A 15,911-nucleotide genomic window follows, 5' to 3' on the forward strand; every position below is an offset into this window, starting at 1 on the left:
CTAGTGCTGTACTAGTTACCGTACCGTATTAAAACAACACAGAGATTTCTCTGAGGGCTTCAGATGATTAGGTTAGTTATGCTTTCAATGACAGGACGAGTATTAATCTCCTGACAGATGAGAGCAGAGCACATTCCCAACAGGTCTGAAACTGTCCAGCACTTCACTGTTCTTCAGATAAACATGAACTCTTTGTCTGTCTGTCTGTCTGTGCTGAAAGAGAGATCTCTATTAAAACAGCAGGCGTCTCAATGTGTTTCATTAAACTAAAGCCTAAACAAAATCTCCATATAAAACGCACGTGGTAACATTCAGTCTCTGGTTCTCTGTACTGGATTTGAACTTAAGCTGAAGTACTTGCTGCAGGTGTCATATTATCTGTATACAACATCTGCCTGGTAGCTATAGACCCTTGATCTGTATACTTATTCATTTCTGACTCAAGTATGTTAAACAAGTACAACTTAACCACGAGGAGCAAACTTTGTGTAGTACTCGTGTCTGTAGAGAGCTTCTCACCGGCTCGTCTCTGCTCATTATAAGATTGAAATGTTTTCAGTGATTGATGACTTCAGGATCTGTTGATTACGTCCTACTGACCGGATGTCCTTGTTGTGCATACTGTGAAGTGTGCACGTTTGCATGTGGGTTAGTGTCTGTCTGCACACTGAAACTGCATTCGTGCTATGATGTCATCAGTGATGTCATGATCATAATAGGGTCGTCAGAGGTTGATGTGTTATTATTTGAGTGCTGTGTGATCTTAGACACATGGAGGTCTTCACTATTGGCCTTTAGGGTCACATCATGTCAGTAGCTACGTATACATGGACGTTTGAAATCGGTTTAAATGTTAAAGGTGAAAATGCTCCATGTAAACACCTCAATCAGAATAAAAAGAGCCAAGCTGATTAAAATCTAGTGGATTTGAGAGGGGTGGTTTATACAGTTTGTAATCCATTCAATAGGACATGTAAACACTTCATCGGATTGATAACTAAAACTGGGACGCTCTGCGCATGTGCAATGACGTAGAATTGGCGTAATGACGTATGACGCAAATAACGCAAGCATGTGTTGTTAAAGGGAGTCAGATGAAGTCTTCTTATTCTTAAATTTTCATTGAGATTTTAGCAAGATAGCTTGTATGCGTATGTTAATACGGCGTGAAACTATATTTGTGCATTCTGTGCATGTCAAATAATCAAATATGTTTTAAAGCTTGTGCCATATAAACACGCACATCAATCCCATCACATTATTAAGTGTTCATGTAAACGCTAGAATTTATTAATCACAATGATTTCATTCCAGTGGAGACAAAAGGTGTCCATGTACCGTAGCTATTGACCTTCTTAACTCAACACACACACACACATATACTCTATGTGGTTTTGGGTCAAATTCTTCATGTTTCATTGTAGGTTCTTTCTAACAATTGTGCTGTAGTCATACATTCCTGATGATGTCATATCATAATTCGTGCATGTAATTGGTTGTTTGAAGGACCGATGGCTTATGTCTGAATCAACTTTACATTGTTATTGGTAGCCCCAAATAAGATTGTGAGTGTAAAGACAGCAGTGGTGTGATAGGTTTCTGCAATGATCTTCATCAGTCTGATGTAAAGAGAACAGCGGAACGAGGAGATCTTGAAGTTTTTTCAGCACTTTCACACAAGCTTCGGCATGTTAGGCATCAGGATCCTCGAGAGTCGCCTCTGGCCCTTCTTTTCTTTATAATTTCTCTCATTGACTCTCTGTGAGATCTGACTGGAGAAAACACTCCATACTAAGGTCTAGGGAACTTCACCATTGACCTTTAACCCCTGACCTCACCTGACTGTGCTGTTTCCTTTCTTCTTGACCTTTCACAGATCACTGAGAGGATCTTTCTTGCTGTTGTTCACCTATGAATGATGTCTGCATTCACACACACCATTGTGTCATTTAAACCTATGAGAGTTTCATTCATCTTTTGAGCAGCAGATGGAACGAAAGAAATGATGATAATGATGATGTTTGTGTTTTGAGCTGTGGTTGATTTGATTTATATCTACTGTCTTCTTCAGGTACATTATGTGATGTGTTGAGTGAGGTCAGGTGTGATGCCACTCCTAGCTGAACACATCTGTGTGTATATAAAATAAGACTTAGTAAAAGAAGAATTTATCTCCACAAAGGGGAGTGAGAGGAAGATGAAGAGGAGTGAAAGGAAGACGAAGGGAATGAGAGAAAGGCGAAGACGAGTGAGGGGAAGATGAAGGAAAGAGAGAGGCGAGTAACAGGAAGACGGAGGCAAGTGAGGGAAAGACGAGGACGTAGGCGAGTGAGGGGAAGAAGAAGATGTAGGGGAGTGAGGGAAAGACGAAGACGGAGGGGAGTGAGGGAAAGACGAAGATGAGTTAGGGGAAACGGAGGCGAGTGCGGGAAAGAAAGAGGCGAGTGCGGGAAAGAAAGAGGCGAGTGCGGGAAAGAAAGAGGCGAGTGCGGGAAAGAAAGAGGCGAGTGCGGGAAAGAAAGAGGCGAGTGCGGGAAAGAAAGAGGCGAGTGCGGGAAAGAAAGAGGCGAGTGCGGGAAAGAAAGAGGCGAGTGCGGGAAAGACGAAGATGGAGGCAAGTGCGGGAAAGACGAAGATGGAGGCAAGTGCGGGAAACAGGAAGACGTAGGTGAGTGAGGGAAAGAGGAAGACGGAGGGGAGTGAGGGAAAGAGGAAGACGGAGGGGAGTGAGGGAAAGAGGAAGACGGAGGGGAGTGAGGGAAAGACGAAGACGGAGGGGAGTGAAGGAAAGACGAAGACGGAGGGGAGTGAGGGAAAGACGAAGACGGAGGGGAGTGAGGGAAAGACGAAGATGAGTTAGGGGAAGATGGAGGGGATTGAGGGGAAGACAGAGGCAAATGTGGGAAAGACAAAGATGGAGGCGAGTGCGGGAAAGACGAAGACGTAGGGGAGTGCGGGAAAGAGGAAGACGGAGGGGAGTGAGGGGAAGACGAAGACGGAGGGGAGTGAGGGGAAGACGAAGACGGAGGGGAGTGAGGGGAAGACGAAGACGGAGGGGAGTGAGGGGAAGACGAAGACGGAGGGGAGTGAGGGGAAGACGGAGGGGAGTGAGGGGAAGACGGAGGGGAGTGAGGGGAAGACGGAGGGGAGTGAGGGGAAGGGGAAGACGGGGGAAGTGAGGGGAAGGGAAAGACGGGGGGAGTGAGGGGAAGGGGAAGACGGGGGGAGTGAGGGGAAGGGGAAGACAGGGGGGAGTGAGGGGAAGATGAAGACGGGGGGAGTGAGGGGAAGACGGGGGGGAGTGGGGGGGAGTGAGGGTAAGACAAAGACGGGGGGAGTGAGGGGAAGACGGGGGGGAGTGGGGGGGAGTGAGGGTAAGACGGGGGGGAGTGGGGGGGGGGGTGAGGGTAAGACGGGGGGAGTGAGGGGGAAGACAGGGGGGAGTGAGGGGAAGACGGGGGGAGTGAGGGGAAGACGGAGGGGAGTGAGGGGAAGACGGAGGGGAGTGAGGCGAAGAAGGAGGGGAGTGGGGGGAAGACGGAGGGGAGTGGGGTGAAGACGGAGGGGAGTGGGATGAGGACGGAGGGGAGTGGGATGAGGACGGAGAGGAGGGAGATGAGGACGGAGAGGAGGGAGATGAGGACGGAGGGGAGGGAGATGAGGACGAGGGGAGGGAGATGAGGACGGAGGGGAGGGAGATGAGGACGGAGGGGAGGGAGATGAGGACGGAGGGGAGGGAGATGAGGACGGAGAGGAGGGAGATGAGGACGGAGGGGAGGGAGATGAGGACGGAGGGGAGGGAGATGAGGACGGAGGGGAGGGAGATGAGGACGAGGGGAGGGAGATGAGGACGGAGGGGAGGGAGATGAGGACGGAGGGGAGGGAGATGAGGACGAGGGGAGGGAGATGAGGACGGAGGGGAGGGAGATGAGGACGGAGAGGAGGGAGATGAGGACGGAGGGGAGGGAGATGAGGACGGAGGGGAGGGAGATGAGGACGGAGGGGAGGGAGATGAGGACGGAGAGCAGGGAGATGAGGACGGAGAGGAGGGAGATGAGGACGGAGAGGAGGGAGATGAGGACGAAGAGGAGGGAGATGAGGATGATTAAGAGGACAGTGATGAAGATGAGTGAGATGAAGATGAACGTATATTTGAGTCAGAAGCTGATTTTAGGGATGTCCCGATCTCCACTAATAATACGTGGCCGATCACATTTCTGAATCGGACAGCCGATCTTATTACAGCTATTTCATGCACTACGGCTTTTGATCAGTAAGTCCTTATAGATCTAAAATCACTTTTAGTTTGAGTCGTTTATAACATGCATTTGAAAAAGCAACACTCGTCAAACATAATTATTAAACATATTCTTTATTATCATGAAAATACCTGAAAAGATTTGAAGAACAGAAATGTAAATCCTTCAGCCATTTCCTGGAGCTGCGTGTCATCACAGCTGCGTGTGTATTGTTCTTCGTCTACAGCGCATTTTGAGTTTCTGCACGAGAGCGCCCCCTGGCTTTTGGATGTAGTGGCATTTCACCGTAATTCATTGACAAACATAGCAAGCATTATCGGCCGATCGATCGGAGCATCCCTAGCTGATTTGTGTTTAATTGTTTTTGTTTTGTTTAAGAGATTTCCTCCATTGCTTCTCTGTTGACAGTGACTCACACTGAACAAGCTGAAGAGTTGTGTTGTACATTTGTCACATCTGTGTGTGTAGTCTATGGCTAATCATTTAATTTGCTTTCATAACTGATGTGATATTTTTCATATTGTGTGCATGTTTTGTCTTTTTGTGTGTAGAGAAGTCATTGTCATTGTTTCAAAAACTGTAATAATGCAAAAATGGATGTTGATCCATCTATTCTGTTCTGTTCCTCTGAAGTCTACTGATTTATAAGTGTGTCTGTCTGTGTGTTAGTAAACATATGTGTGTATTTGTGTGTCTTTGTGTTTGTGTACATGTGTGTGTCTTAAAGTGGCCTTTTAAACAACACCTTTAAATGTCTGGACTCAATTTCTTAATTCATCTTCCTACGGCTATTCACATCTGGATCCCAGAAACACACACACGCACGCACGCACACATGCACACACTCCCCTGCAGATGTGTGTGTCTTTGATCTAAAACTTGTGTTGACTGTGTTTTCAAAATCGTATAAAATGAGTTAAGATTTTTAGTGGGTTTTTGTGTGTTGTGTTGTTTGTGTGGTTGCATGTGTGTGTGTGGGCCATGTGTAGTGGTTGAGACAGAAAAATGTGTGGGGCAAAGGCAGGTATTACACAAGCAGCAGGACTGACAGACATAACCTGACCAGACCTGCAGCTGCTCACACACACACACACACACACACACACACACACACACACACACACACACACACACACACACACATAGAGACTCATGATCAAATTTCACCTGTTGTCTTTGAACTCATACAGATGTTTTCATACAGGTGGTATTCTCTTTTTGTAAGTCAGTTTAGACAAATGTTAAAGTAAATAAATATTAAAGCGATAGTTCAATAACATGTGTACATTTTGTCATCATTTACTCGCCCTCAAGTTGTTCCACATATAATCTATGGATAAGTATGATCAACACAAACAACCTGAGGATGAGTAATGATGAAAGAAGTTTTATTTTTTGACCAACAATCCCTTTAAAGTCACAACACTGTTGTATCCAGCAGCGAATCCCATTGATGTGCTGAAGACTTTGGACCTATCAGACTCCATGGAGGGTGTGTCATTGGAGGCGGGGCTGTGTACGAGTAGGCAGGGCACTGAGGAGGTGGACCTCGCTTATAAAATAGAAAAAAAAATCCAAGTTAGCGTGCCAACCAAACAGCTTTTTCCAGGTATGTCTTACCACAAACACGCACGAACACACAGACACACAGTTGTATGTTGTTAAACATGTGTATGTGTGTGTGTTTCAGACTCAGATTTTCCGTTGGATTTTTCTCTGATGGTGACGGTCCGGGCGAGACGCGGTGCTCAGTGTTTTCTTCTCTCTGTGTATGACAGTGAGGGAGTACAGCAGTTAGGTGTAGAGCTCGGACGCTCGCCTGTCTTTCTCTATGAAGATCACAACGGTCAGCCCACACCTGACCTCTACCCTGTTTTTAAAAAGGTCAACCTGGCCGATGGCAAGTGAGTCACGGTGATGTTGTCTTGGTATTTAAAAGAATTCCTCAACTGTGTCCACACCTGTCCTGACACACAAATCATTTACTCATTAAAGGAGTAAAAAACACCTAAAAATGAACATTCTTTGATAATTTCTTTCTTCTGTGGAGCACAAAAGCAGATATTTAGAATAATGTTTGTAACAAAACAACACTGAACACAAAACCACAGAAATTTCTCAAAACATCCTTTGTGTTCCACAGATGAACATAAATGATGTCATGGAACAAAATGTTTTTTTTGGGGGGGGTAGTGAACGATCCCTTTAATACTGTTATGATTTCTATATAAAATGATACACATAATGCCCCTCTGATATCCCCTCACATGAGCGCTGATAACATCACATTATCACAACATTCATCTGCTGAACGTCTGAATCACCACTCACTGATATCAAACATTTCTCCAAACATCAGCACCTGAATCCTTTATGACACTGATGAGGGTCCCTAGTTAGTCAACATCTCTTTGGTATCACACTAAACTCAGGTGTTTTGTTATGCTCTTCGGTTGTCATTAGTATATTGTTATCCTGATATTTAAATAATTAATGTAGTGTTTCATGACACCTCGAGTTATCTTGTGATGTTTCTGATGGAGTTGTGACTTCAGTCTGTGCTGGTTTCTGTATTGTGCAGTGTAGTGTAAACAACACATGTGACGAATGATCTGTGACCTTGCAGGTGGCACAGAGTGGCATATAGTGTGGAAGGTCAGAAGGTCACACTTTTTCTGGATTGTCAGGAAGTAGCGACCCTTGACCTTCCCAGAGGTCAGGATCCTAAAGTGAGCACAGAGGGCGTGACTGTGTTTGGGACACGATTGCTGGATGAAGAAGTTTTCGAGGTGAGCGTGTGTGTGTGTGAATGTTTGTTTGTTCATACAGTTTGGGGACCCACAAGGGTCAGTGTCAGGTCCACTTACATTGTGAAGTTCAGGAGGAGCATGGTCACGTAATCCAACCAATCAGCATGAGAAAAGGTCTGTATAGTTGTCCCTCACCTCTATCCTGTAACAGTTATGCAGCACCCCATCACCTCACTCTCAGCTGCTATCTATCACAGTTAAGAGATTACAGTACTCTGGACTTAAAGCCCCTCCCCTAGGACAACACCTCAAACATGCTTTATTACATCTCTGATTATACTTGTGAAATTGACACAATAGATGATGTTTATTTGAAATATATGTGTGTGTGTGTGTGTGTGTGTTTGTGTGTAGGGTGAGATTCAGCAGTTGTTGATCGCTCCAGACCCCAGAGCTGCTGCTACCTACTGTCACACCTACATACCTGACTGTGACTCCGCCCTCCCTTACAACAGCTTATCACTGGACCCTGTGGAGGTAACCCTGCCCACTCTTTCATTCTGTTTTTCATGAATGATCTGCTCTCTCTCTCTCTCTCTTTCTTTCTTTTATATTAGTATTCATATCTTTTCTTTGGCTCAGTTAGGAGAAGAGTGTAAAACATGATGTTGAGGATTTTTGCCAGAAACCTTCACTGTGTTTGTGCTTTATTAGTCCCCTGTGGGGAAGCCGCTTGTGTAATGTTGATGTTGATGTGCTTTACTGAATTACATCTTATTCATTATTTTGTTTATTTAGTTTATCCAACCCAGGAAAAACATGAAATGATCCTAACAGATCTTCACAGTCAAACTTTCATCAGATATGATAACAGTCGTTATGAAGTACAGTATGAATGTTTGAACTACTCTGTGTCAACTATAGTCTTACCAGCTTCATTGATCATACAATTATATTTATACTGTAGTTAAAATAAACACACACTTGTGTTGTATTATTGCTGAATGTGTAGACTTTATTTGTACTCTTTGTGATTTTCGTTAATGATTTTTGAAGATTGGGATGGTATGTAAATTGGGATGCAGCGGTAGATTTCAGCCGTTCTTCACTTCATAATGATGCTTTTGTGTTGATTTGTGTTTGTCATGTTGTGCAGATTCAGAGACCCTCTAGAAAACCTGTTGAAGAAGAATTTGATGATCTTTACAATGACATCCTGTACAATGATCTCTCCACACTTTCTCCAGGAGATAACAGCACTGAATATGAGGTCTGGGGCTGTCTGTCTGTCTGTCATTCTTTTTTGTGTGTCTTTATTTGTGTGTAGTGTTCTTATTCTGTACATGTGTGTGTGATGTCAGGTTGTGGAGTATGATGACTCAGAGAATGGCACCGAATATTTTAAGGAATACACAGAATATCACGAATATCATGATGAATATGATTATAGACCAGCAGAGAGAGAAGAACAGATCTACAATGGACAGGTAAAGGTCTCTTTCTCTCTGTCTCTGTCTCTGTCTCTCTATCTCTATCTATATCTCTCATTTATCTCTGCATATGCTGATTGAGATGTTTGTGTGTTTTTTCAGTCTTCAGTTGGTTCAGAGAAAGGAGAAAAAGGAGAGCCGGCAGTATTAGGAGAGGTGACACACACACACAACACACACACTGTTAGGTTATGTGTAGTGTTGTGTTACTGTAGTTTCACTGTAAGATGATTGTTTGATAAATGCGATGATGATGATGATGGTGGTGGTGGTGGTGTATGACAGATAGAGGATAGAAATGAATTGTGTGTATGATGTGACACAGATATAAACAGCGAAATGTGCTGTTATTATAAATGTTTAGACAGATGATATGAAGACATCAGTTCATCATTTCTGATAACATTTGTTGAGTTATAAATGTGTCTTAGGGAGAGATGTCCCTTGATAGTGTACACTACTGTCTGCACACTTATAGTACACATGAACTGTCTGAGCTGAAAGGATTTCTCTGCTGAAGATGAAGAGTTAAAGATCAGCAGTCATCATCATCATCATCATTATCTGTTATTAGTAAATATCATTCAATAAAAATGTGTTTAATCTGGACATCATGACTAAAATGGATTGATATGACCTTGATAATCTCATTTATTTTATGAAGGGCACCCTGATTGTAGGACCTCCCGGTCTTCCTGGTTATGAGGTAATCTCTCTCTCATCATGGTTTACACTGATCCAGCTGATGTTTGTGTGTTTCTCAAGTGTCTCTATGCTGTGGTTCTAATCTAAGGGTATGCCGGGTGAAGCCGGTCCAATGGGACCTCCAGGACCAATAGGAGATCCAGGAGATCCAGTAAGACACACACACACAAACACACATGCACGCACGCACGCACACACACACACACACACACACACACACACACACACACACACACACACAATCACCAGACACATGACAGCTGTTACACACACATCTGTGTCTCTATCTCTGTGTTGTGTAATGATCTCAGGGTCCTGAAGGTCATCCAGGGCTTGCAGGGGCTGATGGGATACCAGGTCCTCCAGGCACACTGCTGATGTTACCGGTGTGTATGACTGACTGTGTGTTTACTGTCAATCACACAAATGACTTCTGCTCTTGTATAAGCAAGTCTTTAGTCAGTAAATCATCTTCTGGAGGTGAAGCCGTGTCTCACTACAACACTAATGTGTGTGTGTGTGTGTGTGTGTGTGTGTGTGTGTGTGTGTGTGTGTGTGTGTGTGTGTGTGTGTGTGTGTGTGTTAGTTTCAGTTTGGTGGTGATGCTAGTCAGGGTCAGGTGATATCAGCTCAAGAAGCTCAAGCTCAAGCAATCCTCCAGCACACAAAGGTAAAAGAGTCAAAGATAAACAATGTCTTCATACTCCAACTTTACACAAACTCATTGTTATTTATGTCTCAGCTGTCTTTGAAAGGACCACCGGGACCACTGGGACTTACCGGACGTCCAGGTCCACTGGTGAGTGTACACAAACATCTAGTGTATATGTGTGTGTTTCATCAAAGATGTCCATCAACAGACACAGGGCACTATTTTAATGATCTACCCACACGGCGCGAGTGCATTTATGGTGTTTCCCAATTCACTTTTGCTATTTTAACGAGATGGAAAGTGGTCTATGCACCTGGCACACAGTCTTAAAGGGTTGTTGCTCTTTTTCTAATGAGTAATGGGTGTGTTTTGGGCGTAACCTGCAATAAACCAGTGAGGGTCTCAGCTCTCATCCCCTTTAAAAGCTAGTTGTGCTCCCATCAAGGCTGATTGTCTATTTACATGACAGAGTTTGTAAGCAGAAAAACTGTAAGCCACCAGTTTAAGATTGTGTTGTGTTTTATGTATTATAATGGTTATATGTGTACTTAAGGCTTTGGTTTTCCTTAGTCATTATTTCATGGAGTATTAAGTAAGATAAGCTGGTAAAGTATGATTCATGATCACTGTAAAGACTTTTATAAGAATCATTTACAAATGTGCAAAAAAAGGTTTGTATAAATAAAAAATACTTCATTTGTAATAAACAGGAGATAAAAATTTACAAATGTTGAGTGTTTTAAAAATATTACTTAAAAATGTTTCTCATCTCATCGTATCCACAGGTATAAAGTCATCATCTACAATAAACCTGTAGGCTAGAATTTAAAACTAAATCTAAATAAATGCAAAGTATATTTACACTTTTTAAAAGCAAAAAAACAGCTTACCAGGCTACAGGTGAAGTAGCTCTTCTAAAGTCCTGTAATCTGTCCTCATTTATGTCCAAGAGACTCAATAATAATCGGTAACACTTTAAAATAATGTTCATTAGTTAACATTAGTTAACTACATTAGTTAACATGAACTAATGATGAACTGCACTTATACAGCATTTATTAATCTTTATTAATGTTAATTTCAACAATTACTAATACTTTATTAAAACTTGGTTAACGTTACTTAATGCACTGTGAACTAACATGAACAAACAATGAGCAGCTTTATTTCTATTAACTAACATTAACAAAGATTAATAAATACTGTAACAAGTGTATTGCTCATAGTTTGTTCATGTTAGTTAATACATTAACTAATGTTAACTAATGAACATTATAATAAAGTGTTACCTAATAATCTTTTACATTTTAATCCTTTAATTTTTCATATTAAAACTTTTGTGTGCTGCTCCGCATCCATGTGTGTAAAGAGGAAACACGTTGTCGTCTCGTTTTTAGGTGCATATTACTAACGGCTTTTTAAATAACAAAAACAATATTGCTGACCTTAGAGCAGGTTTTAGTTGGTCAATGCTTATTTTACTTGCCTCAAAATAGCAATGCGCCAACAATGGACCTGAACACACCTCGTTTTAGACCAGATGGACGCATAAATGGGTGCAAATGCATTTGCTATTTAAACAACGTGATGCAGAATGTGAAAATGATAACTGTGCTGGGCTAAAAACTAGCAAAAAACACTAGCGTCATGCTTTGTGCTGCATAGCGCCGGGTGTTTGATAGGGCTCAGATTTGTCTGATTTTATTAATAAGTTTGTGTAGCGTCCTCTAGTGATTCTGTGTATAATGAACTAAAGTTAATGTGATTTCTTCACTACTTATAGAGCTCCTGCAGGTGATGTCACACAGACTAAACTCAATGGTAGAGCACTTAACCGCTGTAGCATTGGTTTTGATAGTGGTTGGAAAATAATTTGTTTGTACCTTACAAATCTTACTATTTCAACATGTTGTATAAGGGTTTTATGTTTAATAGTAACCCTGAAATGACATGAAAGAGTTTAAAAAATGGGCTGATACACGTTGAAAGGCATTATTAGGGATCTGATATGTGTCATCTATTAAGTGTTGGATCTTTTGAATTAAAGTGCACAGTGAACTCTGTTACCATGAACCTCCTGCTGGTGTCATTCATTTCATATTCACTCTTGGCTGTCAGTATGGTGGTGTAAACAGTACGGGTCACGTGACGTCGTCATCTAATAGATTTCTTGTTTTATTTTTCATAATTCATAGAGAGTAAAAGTGATCCTTGTGTCACACTGAATGAAAGCACTTAACTCACTCCACAGACGGAGACATCAAGCACAAGATTATGTGATGTAGACTTCATGTAAAGTACATCAGATTCTCTGTTTCATGTCAGTGTCAGGATTTAATAACTATCAGCTGACTGTACATTATCATTTACATAACAGTGAAAAAGCAGATTGATGTGCATTATTACTCTGTGAAATGTTGTTTTTCATGTTGTTTGTGTTCTTGTGTGTTGATATTGTGTTTAATGTGTGTGTTGTCAGGGTTCTCAAGGGCCGCGGGGTTTGAAGGGTGATCATGGATTAACAGGACCACCGGTATGAGCTCATGTCATGTATGATCTTCTCTTCTTCAGTCTGATTGGATGAGATGTGTTTGCTGATGTTACATCACTACAGCACTGAAATAACTTTAATATTTTTTTATTTAACGGTTACTTTCAGTCCTGTAAAACAGCTGTGGTTTATTTATGTTAATGTGTATCACAGCATCATTAACACTGTAAACGTATGTGAAACAGTCAATGGGGGACCACTTCATCCAGTGGAAGGAACACATTTACTGAATTTTCTCCATGAACATTGCATTGACATATATTTTTTGCTTTATTGTGTTGTAACATTAAGTAATAAGATACTGGAGGCAGTATGGAGAATAAGTCACGACTGAAGCGGTCACATTGCCTAACATCACCCTTCAACATACAGCACAGCCAAAGCAGAAATATGACAGAATGGTGGATGTTATCAGACAGAAACGCATGACAGACACTCAAAGTTGTTGATCAGGATGATGAACGTCAGATCAGATGAATGACGATGATGATGATGATGATGATGATGATGTGTTTCATCTGTCTGTAGGGTCCTCGTGGGATTCCTGGAATACCTGGACTGAATGGTAAAATAGGAAAAAGAGTGAGTTCATCTTTACACAAAAAAGACATTTACAAATTATCTACTTCAAACACCTTATATGATACGTGTGTGTGTGTGTGTGTGTGTGTGTGTGTGTGTGTGTGTGTGTGTGTGTGTGTGTGTGTGTGTGTGTGTGTGTGTGTGTTTGGTTTTAAAGGGTCGTGGTGGTAATGATGGAGGTCGAGGTGAACCAGGTGAAACAGGAGTTAAAGTAAGTCAAATACTAAGAGATGATGATTGTCTTCTGACAGATATCTGTCTGTCTATATCATCTGTCTGTCTGTCTGTCTCATATGTCTGTCTGTCTGTCTCTCATCTGTCTATCTGTCTCTCATCTGTAGGGTGACAGAGGGTTTGATGGTTTACCGGGTCTTCCTGGAAATAAAGGTCACAAGGTAAAAGATTCTTCATCCGATCTCATTCAAACTCATCACAGTAATGAGGAAGATTATGACTGTAATCTGTAATATGTGTGTGTTTGTGTGTTTGCGTGTTTGTGTCTTCTTCAGGGAGATCAAGGCAAGAAAGGTCCAGTCGGTCCCCCAGGAGGTCCAGGAGAAAAGGTGTGTGAATATTTGTCTGTTTGTGTGTGTATATATATATATATATATATATATATATATATATATATATATATATATATATATATATATATATATATATATATATATATATATATATATATATATATATATTAGGGCTGTCAAAAGATTAATCGCGATTAATCGCATCCAACATAAAAGTTTGTGTTTACATAGCATATGTGTGTGTACTGTGTATAAATATTATGTATATATAAATACACACACATTCATGTATATATTTAAGAAATATTTGCATTTAAATACTGTATATACATTTCTATAATTTATATTATATATAAATATAAATATTTTATATATAAATATAACAATTTTTTCTTAAATATATACATGATTGGGTGTGTTTTTATATATAAATAATAATTATACACAGTACACACACATATGTTATGTAAACACAAACTTTTATTTTGGATGCGATTAATCGCGATTAATCTTTTGACAGCCCTAATATATATATATATATATATATATGTGTGTGTGGGTGTGTCTGTGTGTGTGTGTATGAGTGACAGATTATTATTTAAATGAGATGTTTTTTGTGTTTTTATTTCAGGGATCAGACGGTCAGCCGGGTCCGAGAGGTCAGCCAGGAGAGCCTGTATGTATTAGGAGATCTTCATTGTGCTGTGACTGTGTGTTTAATCATCTTAATCATACATGAATTGTGAGTTGTGTTTGTTTATCACAGGGTCTGGCGGGGTTGACGGGATCGCGGGGTCCACCCGGTCCCCCAGGACCACAGGTGAGTTTAATGAAACCCATCATGATGAGCTTTAGATTTAAGGGCCTCGCTGATGCACTTCATCTCAGCTTCATCTTTAACAGTTTTAATAGTTGTATAGTAAATATCATATAATGTGTGTGTGTTTGATAGGGTATCCGTGGGATTGATGGAGCTCAAGGCTCAAAGGGAAATTTGGTACGTACACACACTGATGTGACTACACAAACAGATGAGATCCTCTGCACTTTTAATGTGACATCAGAGGTGTTGATGTGATGATGTTGTGTTATATCACACAGGGGCCAGTTGGAGAATCTGGGGCCCCGGGACAACAGGGAAACCCAGGATTCCAGGTACACACACATATACATATACATACACACAGACACATACACAGAGACACACACACCTGATTGCTCTCTGTTTTTGTTCTGCAGGGTTTTCCTGGAGCTCAGGGATTGATTGGATTACCTGGAGAAAAGGTGCCACCTGCTTGTTACTGTAAATCACATATCAATTGTGTGTTTACCGTTTGTGTACATGATTGTGTGTGTGCAGTATACTGTATGTGGGCAATTTTCAGAAAATATCCCAGCCATCCTAATATCAAAGTAGATGTTTGGTTTGAAGCGAGTATTTCTCCTGCTGTGATTTTTTTTTGTATGTCATTTTGAGAGACTTTCACTAAGACTACTATAATCTGAATCAGATGATTTGTTGCAGAAAGTAAAGTTTACTTGTAGTAGTAGTAAGGGGTTTGATATATTATGTGTTGTTGGTCTGTTTCTGTGTAAGTGTGTTGTTTTTGTTGTAATAATGTCCAGTGTGTGTTTGTGTAACAGGGTCCACAGGGTAAGAAAGGAATGAAGGGTTTACCTGGTGTGGACGGTCCTCCGGTGAGTGTTATTATACTGTAGATCTCTACTCTACACAATGACTGACTGTACACACTGAACCGCATGTGTCCACTGCACACAGGGTCATCCAGGAAGAGAAGGTCCACCTGGAGAGAAAGGACTGCCGGTAAGACAGAAAGAGAGAGATGTGTGTGTGTGTGATAACAGGAGACTAAAATGATTGATTGTTATGGATGTTTTCTGTTGTTTATAGGGTGCAGCAGGTGTTCAGGGGCCTGTTGGATATCCTGGACCCAGAGGAGTCAAAGTATTCAACTCTTTCTATAAAAACACATTACTGTGGGTGGGCATTAGTATGTGTGTGACATATCTGTGTGAATGTTTTTGTTTTAGGGTGCTGATGGCCTCAGGGGGTTAAAGGGCAGCAAAGGAGAGAAGGTGAGATCAGCAACATCTTTAAACTAACCGTCTCCAAATATCATCACATCTCCAAATATCATCACATCTCTAGATAACATCTCCAAATACCATCACATCTCCAAATATCATCACATCTCTAGATAACATCTCCAAATATCATCACATCTCTAGATAACATCTTCATATATCATTACATCTTTAGATAACATCTCCAAATATCATCACATCTCTAGATAACATCTCCAAATATCATTACATCTCTAGATAACATCTCCAAATATCATCACATCTCCAAATATCACTGCATCTCTAGATA

At 41.2% G+C, this 15,911-nt stretch overlaps 1 protein-coding gene across 3 annotated transcripts in view; it reads left to right on the forward strand.

The window, feature by feature from the left end:
- Positions 1-15,911, forward strand: part of col5a3b (collagen, type V, alpha 3b) — a 32,299-nt gene that overhangs the window by 1,597 nt on the left and 14,791 nt on the right. For 2 of the 3 annotated variants that reach the window (XM_073814464.1, XM_073814463.1), the window contains 26 exons: positions 5,698-5,868; positions 5,950-6,163; positions 6,886-7,048; positions 7,424-7,546; positions 8,166-8,279; positions 8,371-8,496; positions 8,602-8,655; positions 9,164-9,205; positions 9,293-9,355; positions 9,516-9,590; positions 9,791-9,874; positions 9,947-10,003; positions 12,336-12,389; positions 12,936-12,989; positions 13,147-13,200; positions 13,331-13,384; positions 13,499-13,552; positions 14,148-14,192; positions 14,283-14,336; positions 14,469-14,513; positions 14,618-14,671; positions 14,756-14,800; positions 15,161-15,214; positions 15,297-15,341; positions 15,429-15,482; positions 15,569-15,613. In XM_073814464.1, coding sequence (XP_073670565.1) covers positions 5,698-5,868; positions 5,950-6,163; positions 6,886-7,048; positions 7,424-7,546; positions 8,166-8,279; positions 8,371-8,496; positions 8,602-8,655; positions 9,164-9,205; positions 9,293-9,355; positions 9,516-9,590; positions 9,791-9,874; positions 9,947-10,003; positions 12,336-12,389; positions 12,936-12,989; positions 13,147-13,200; positions 13,331-13,384; positions 13,499-13,552; positions 14,148-14,192; positions 14,283-14,336; positions 14,469-14,513; positions 14,618-14,671; positions 14,756-14,800; positions 15,161-15,214; positions 15,297-15,341; positions 15,429-15,482; positions 15,569-15,613 — 1,997 coding nt within the window. The remainder of the gene's footprint in view (positions 1-5,697; positions 5,869-5,949; positions 6,164-6,885; positions 7,049-7,423; positions 7,547-8,165; positions 8,280-8,370; positions 8,497-8,601; positions 8,656-9,163; positions 9,206-9,292; positions 9,356-9,515; positions 9,591-9,790; positions 9,875-9,946; positions 10,004-12,335; positions 12,390-12,935; positions 12,990-13,146; positions 13,201-13,330; positions 13,385-13,498; positions 13,553-14,147; positions 14,193-14,282; positions 14,337-14,468; positions 14,514-14,617; positions 14,672-14,755; positions 14,801-15,160; positions 15,215-15,296; positions 15,342-15,428; positions 15,483-15,568; positions 15,614-15,911) is intronic. The other variant, XM_073814465.1, reaches the window with a different exon arrangement.

The sequence above is a fragment of the Paramisgurnus dabryanus genome, chromosome 4 (genome assembly GCF_030506205.2).
Source record: "Paramisgurnus dabryanus chromosome 4, PD_genome_1.1, whole genome shotgun sequence".
Classification (NCBI taxonomy): Eukaryota; Metazoa; Chordata; class Actinopteri; order Cypriniformes; family Cobitidae; genus Paramisgurnus; species Paramisgurnus dabryanus.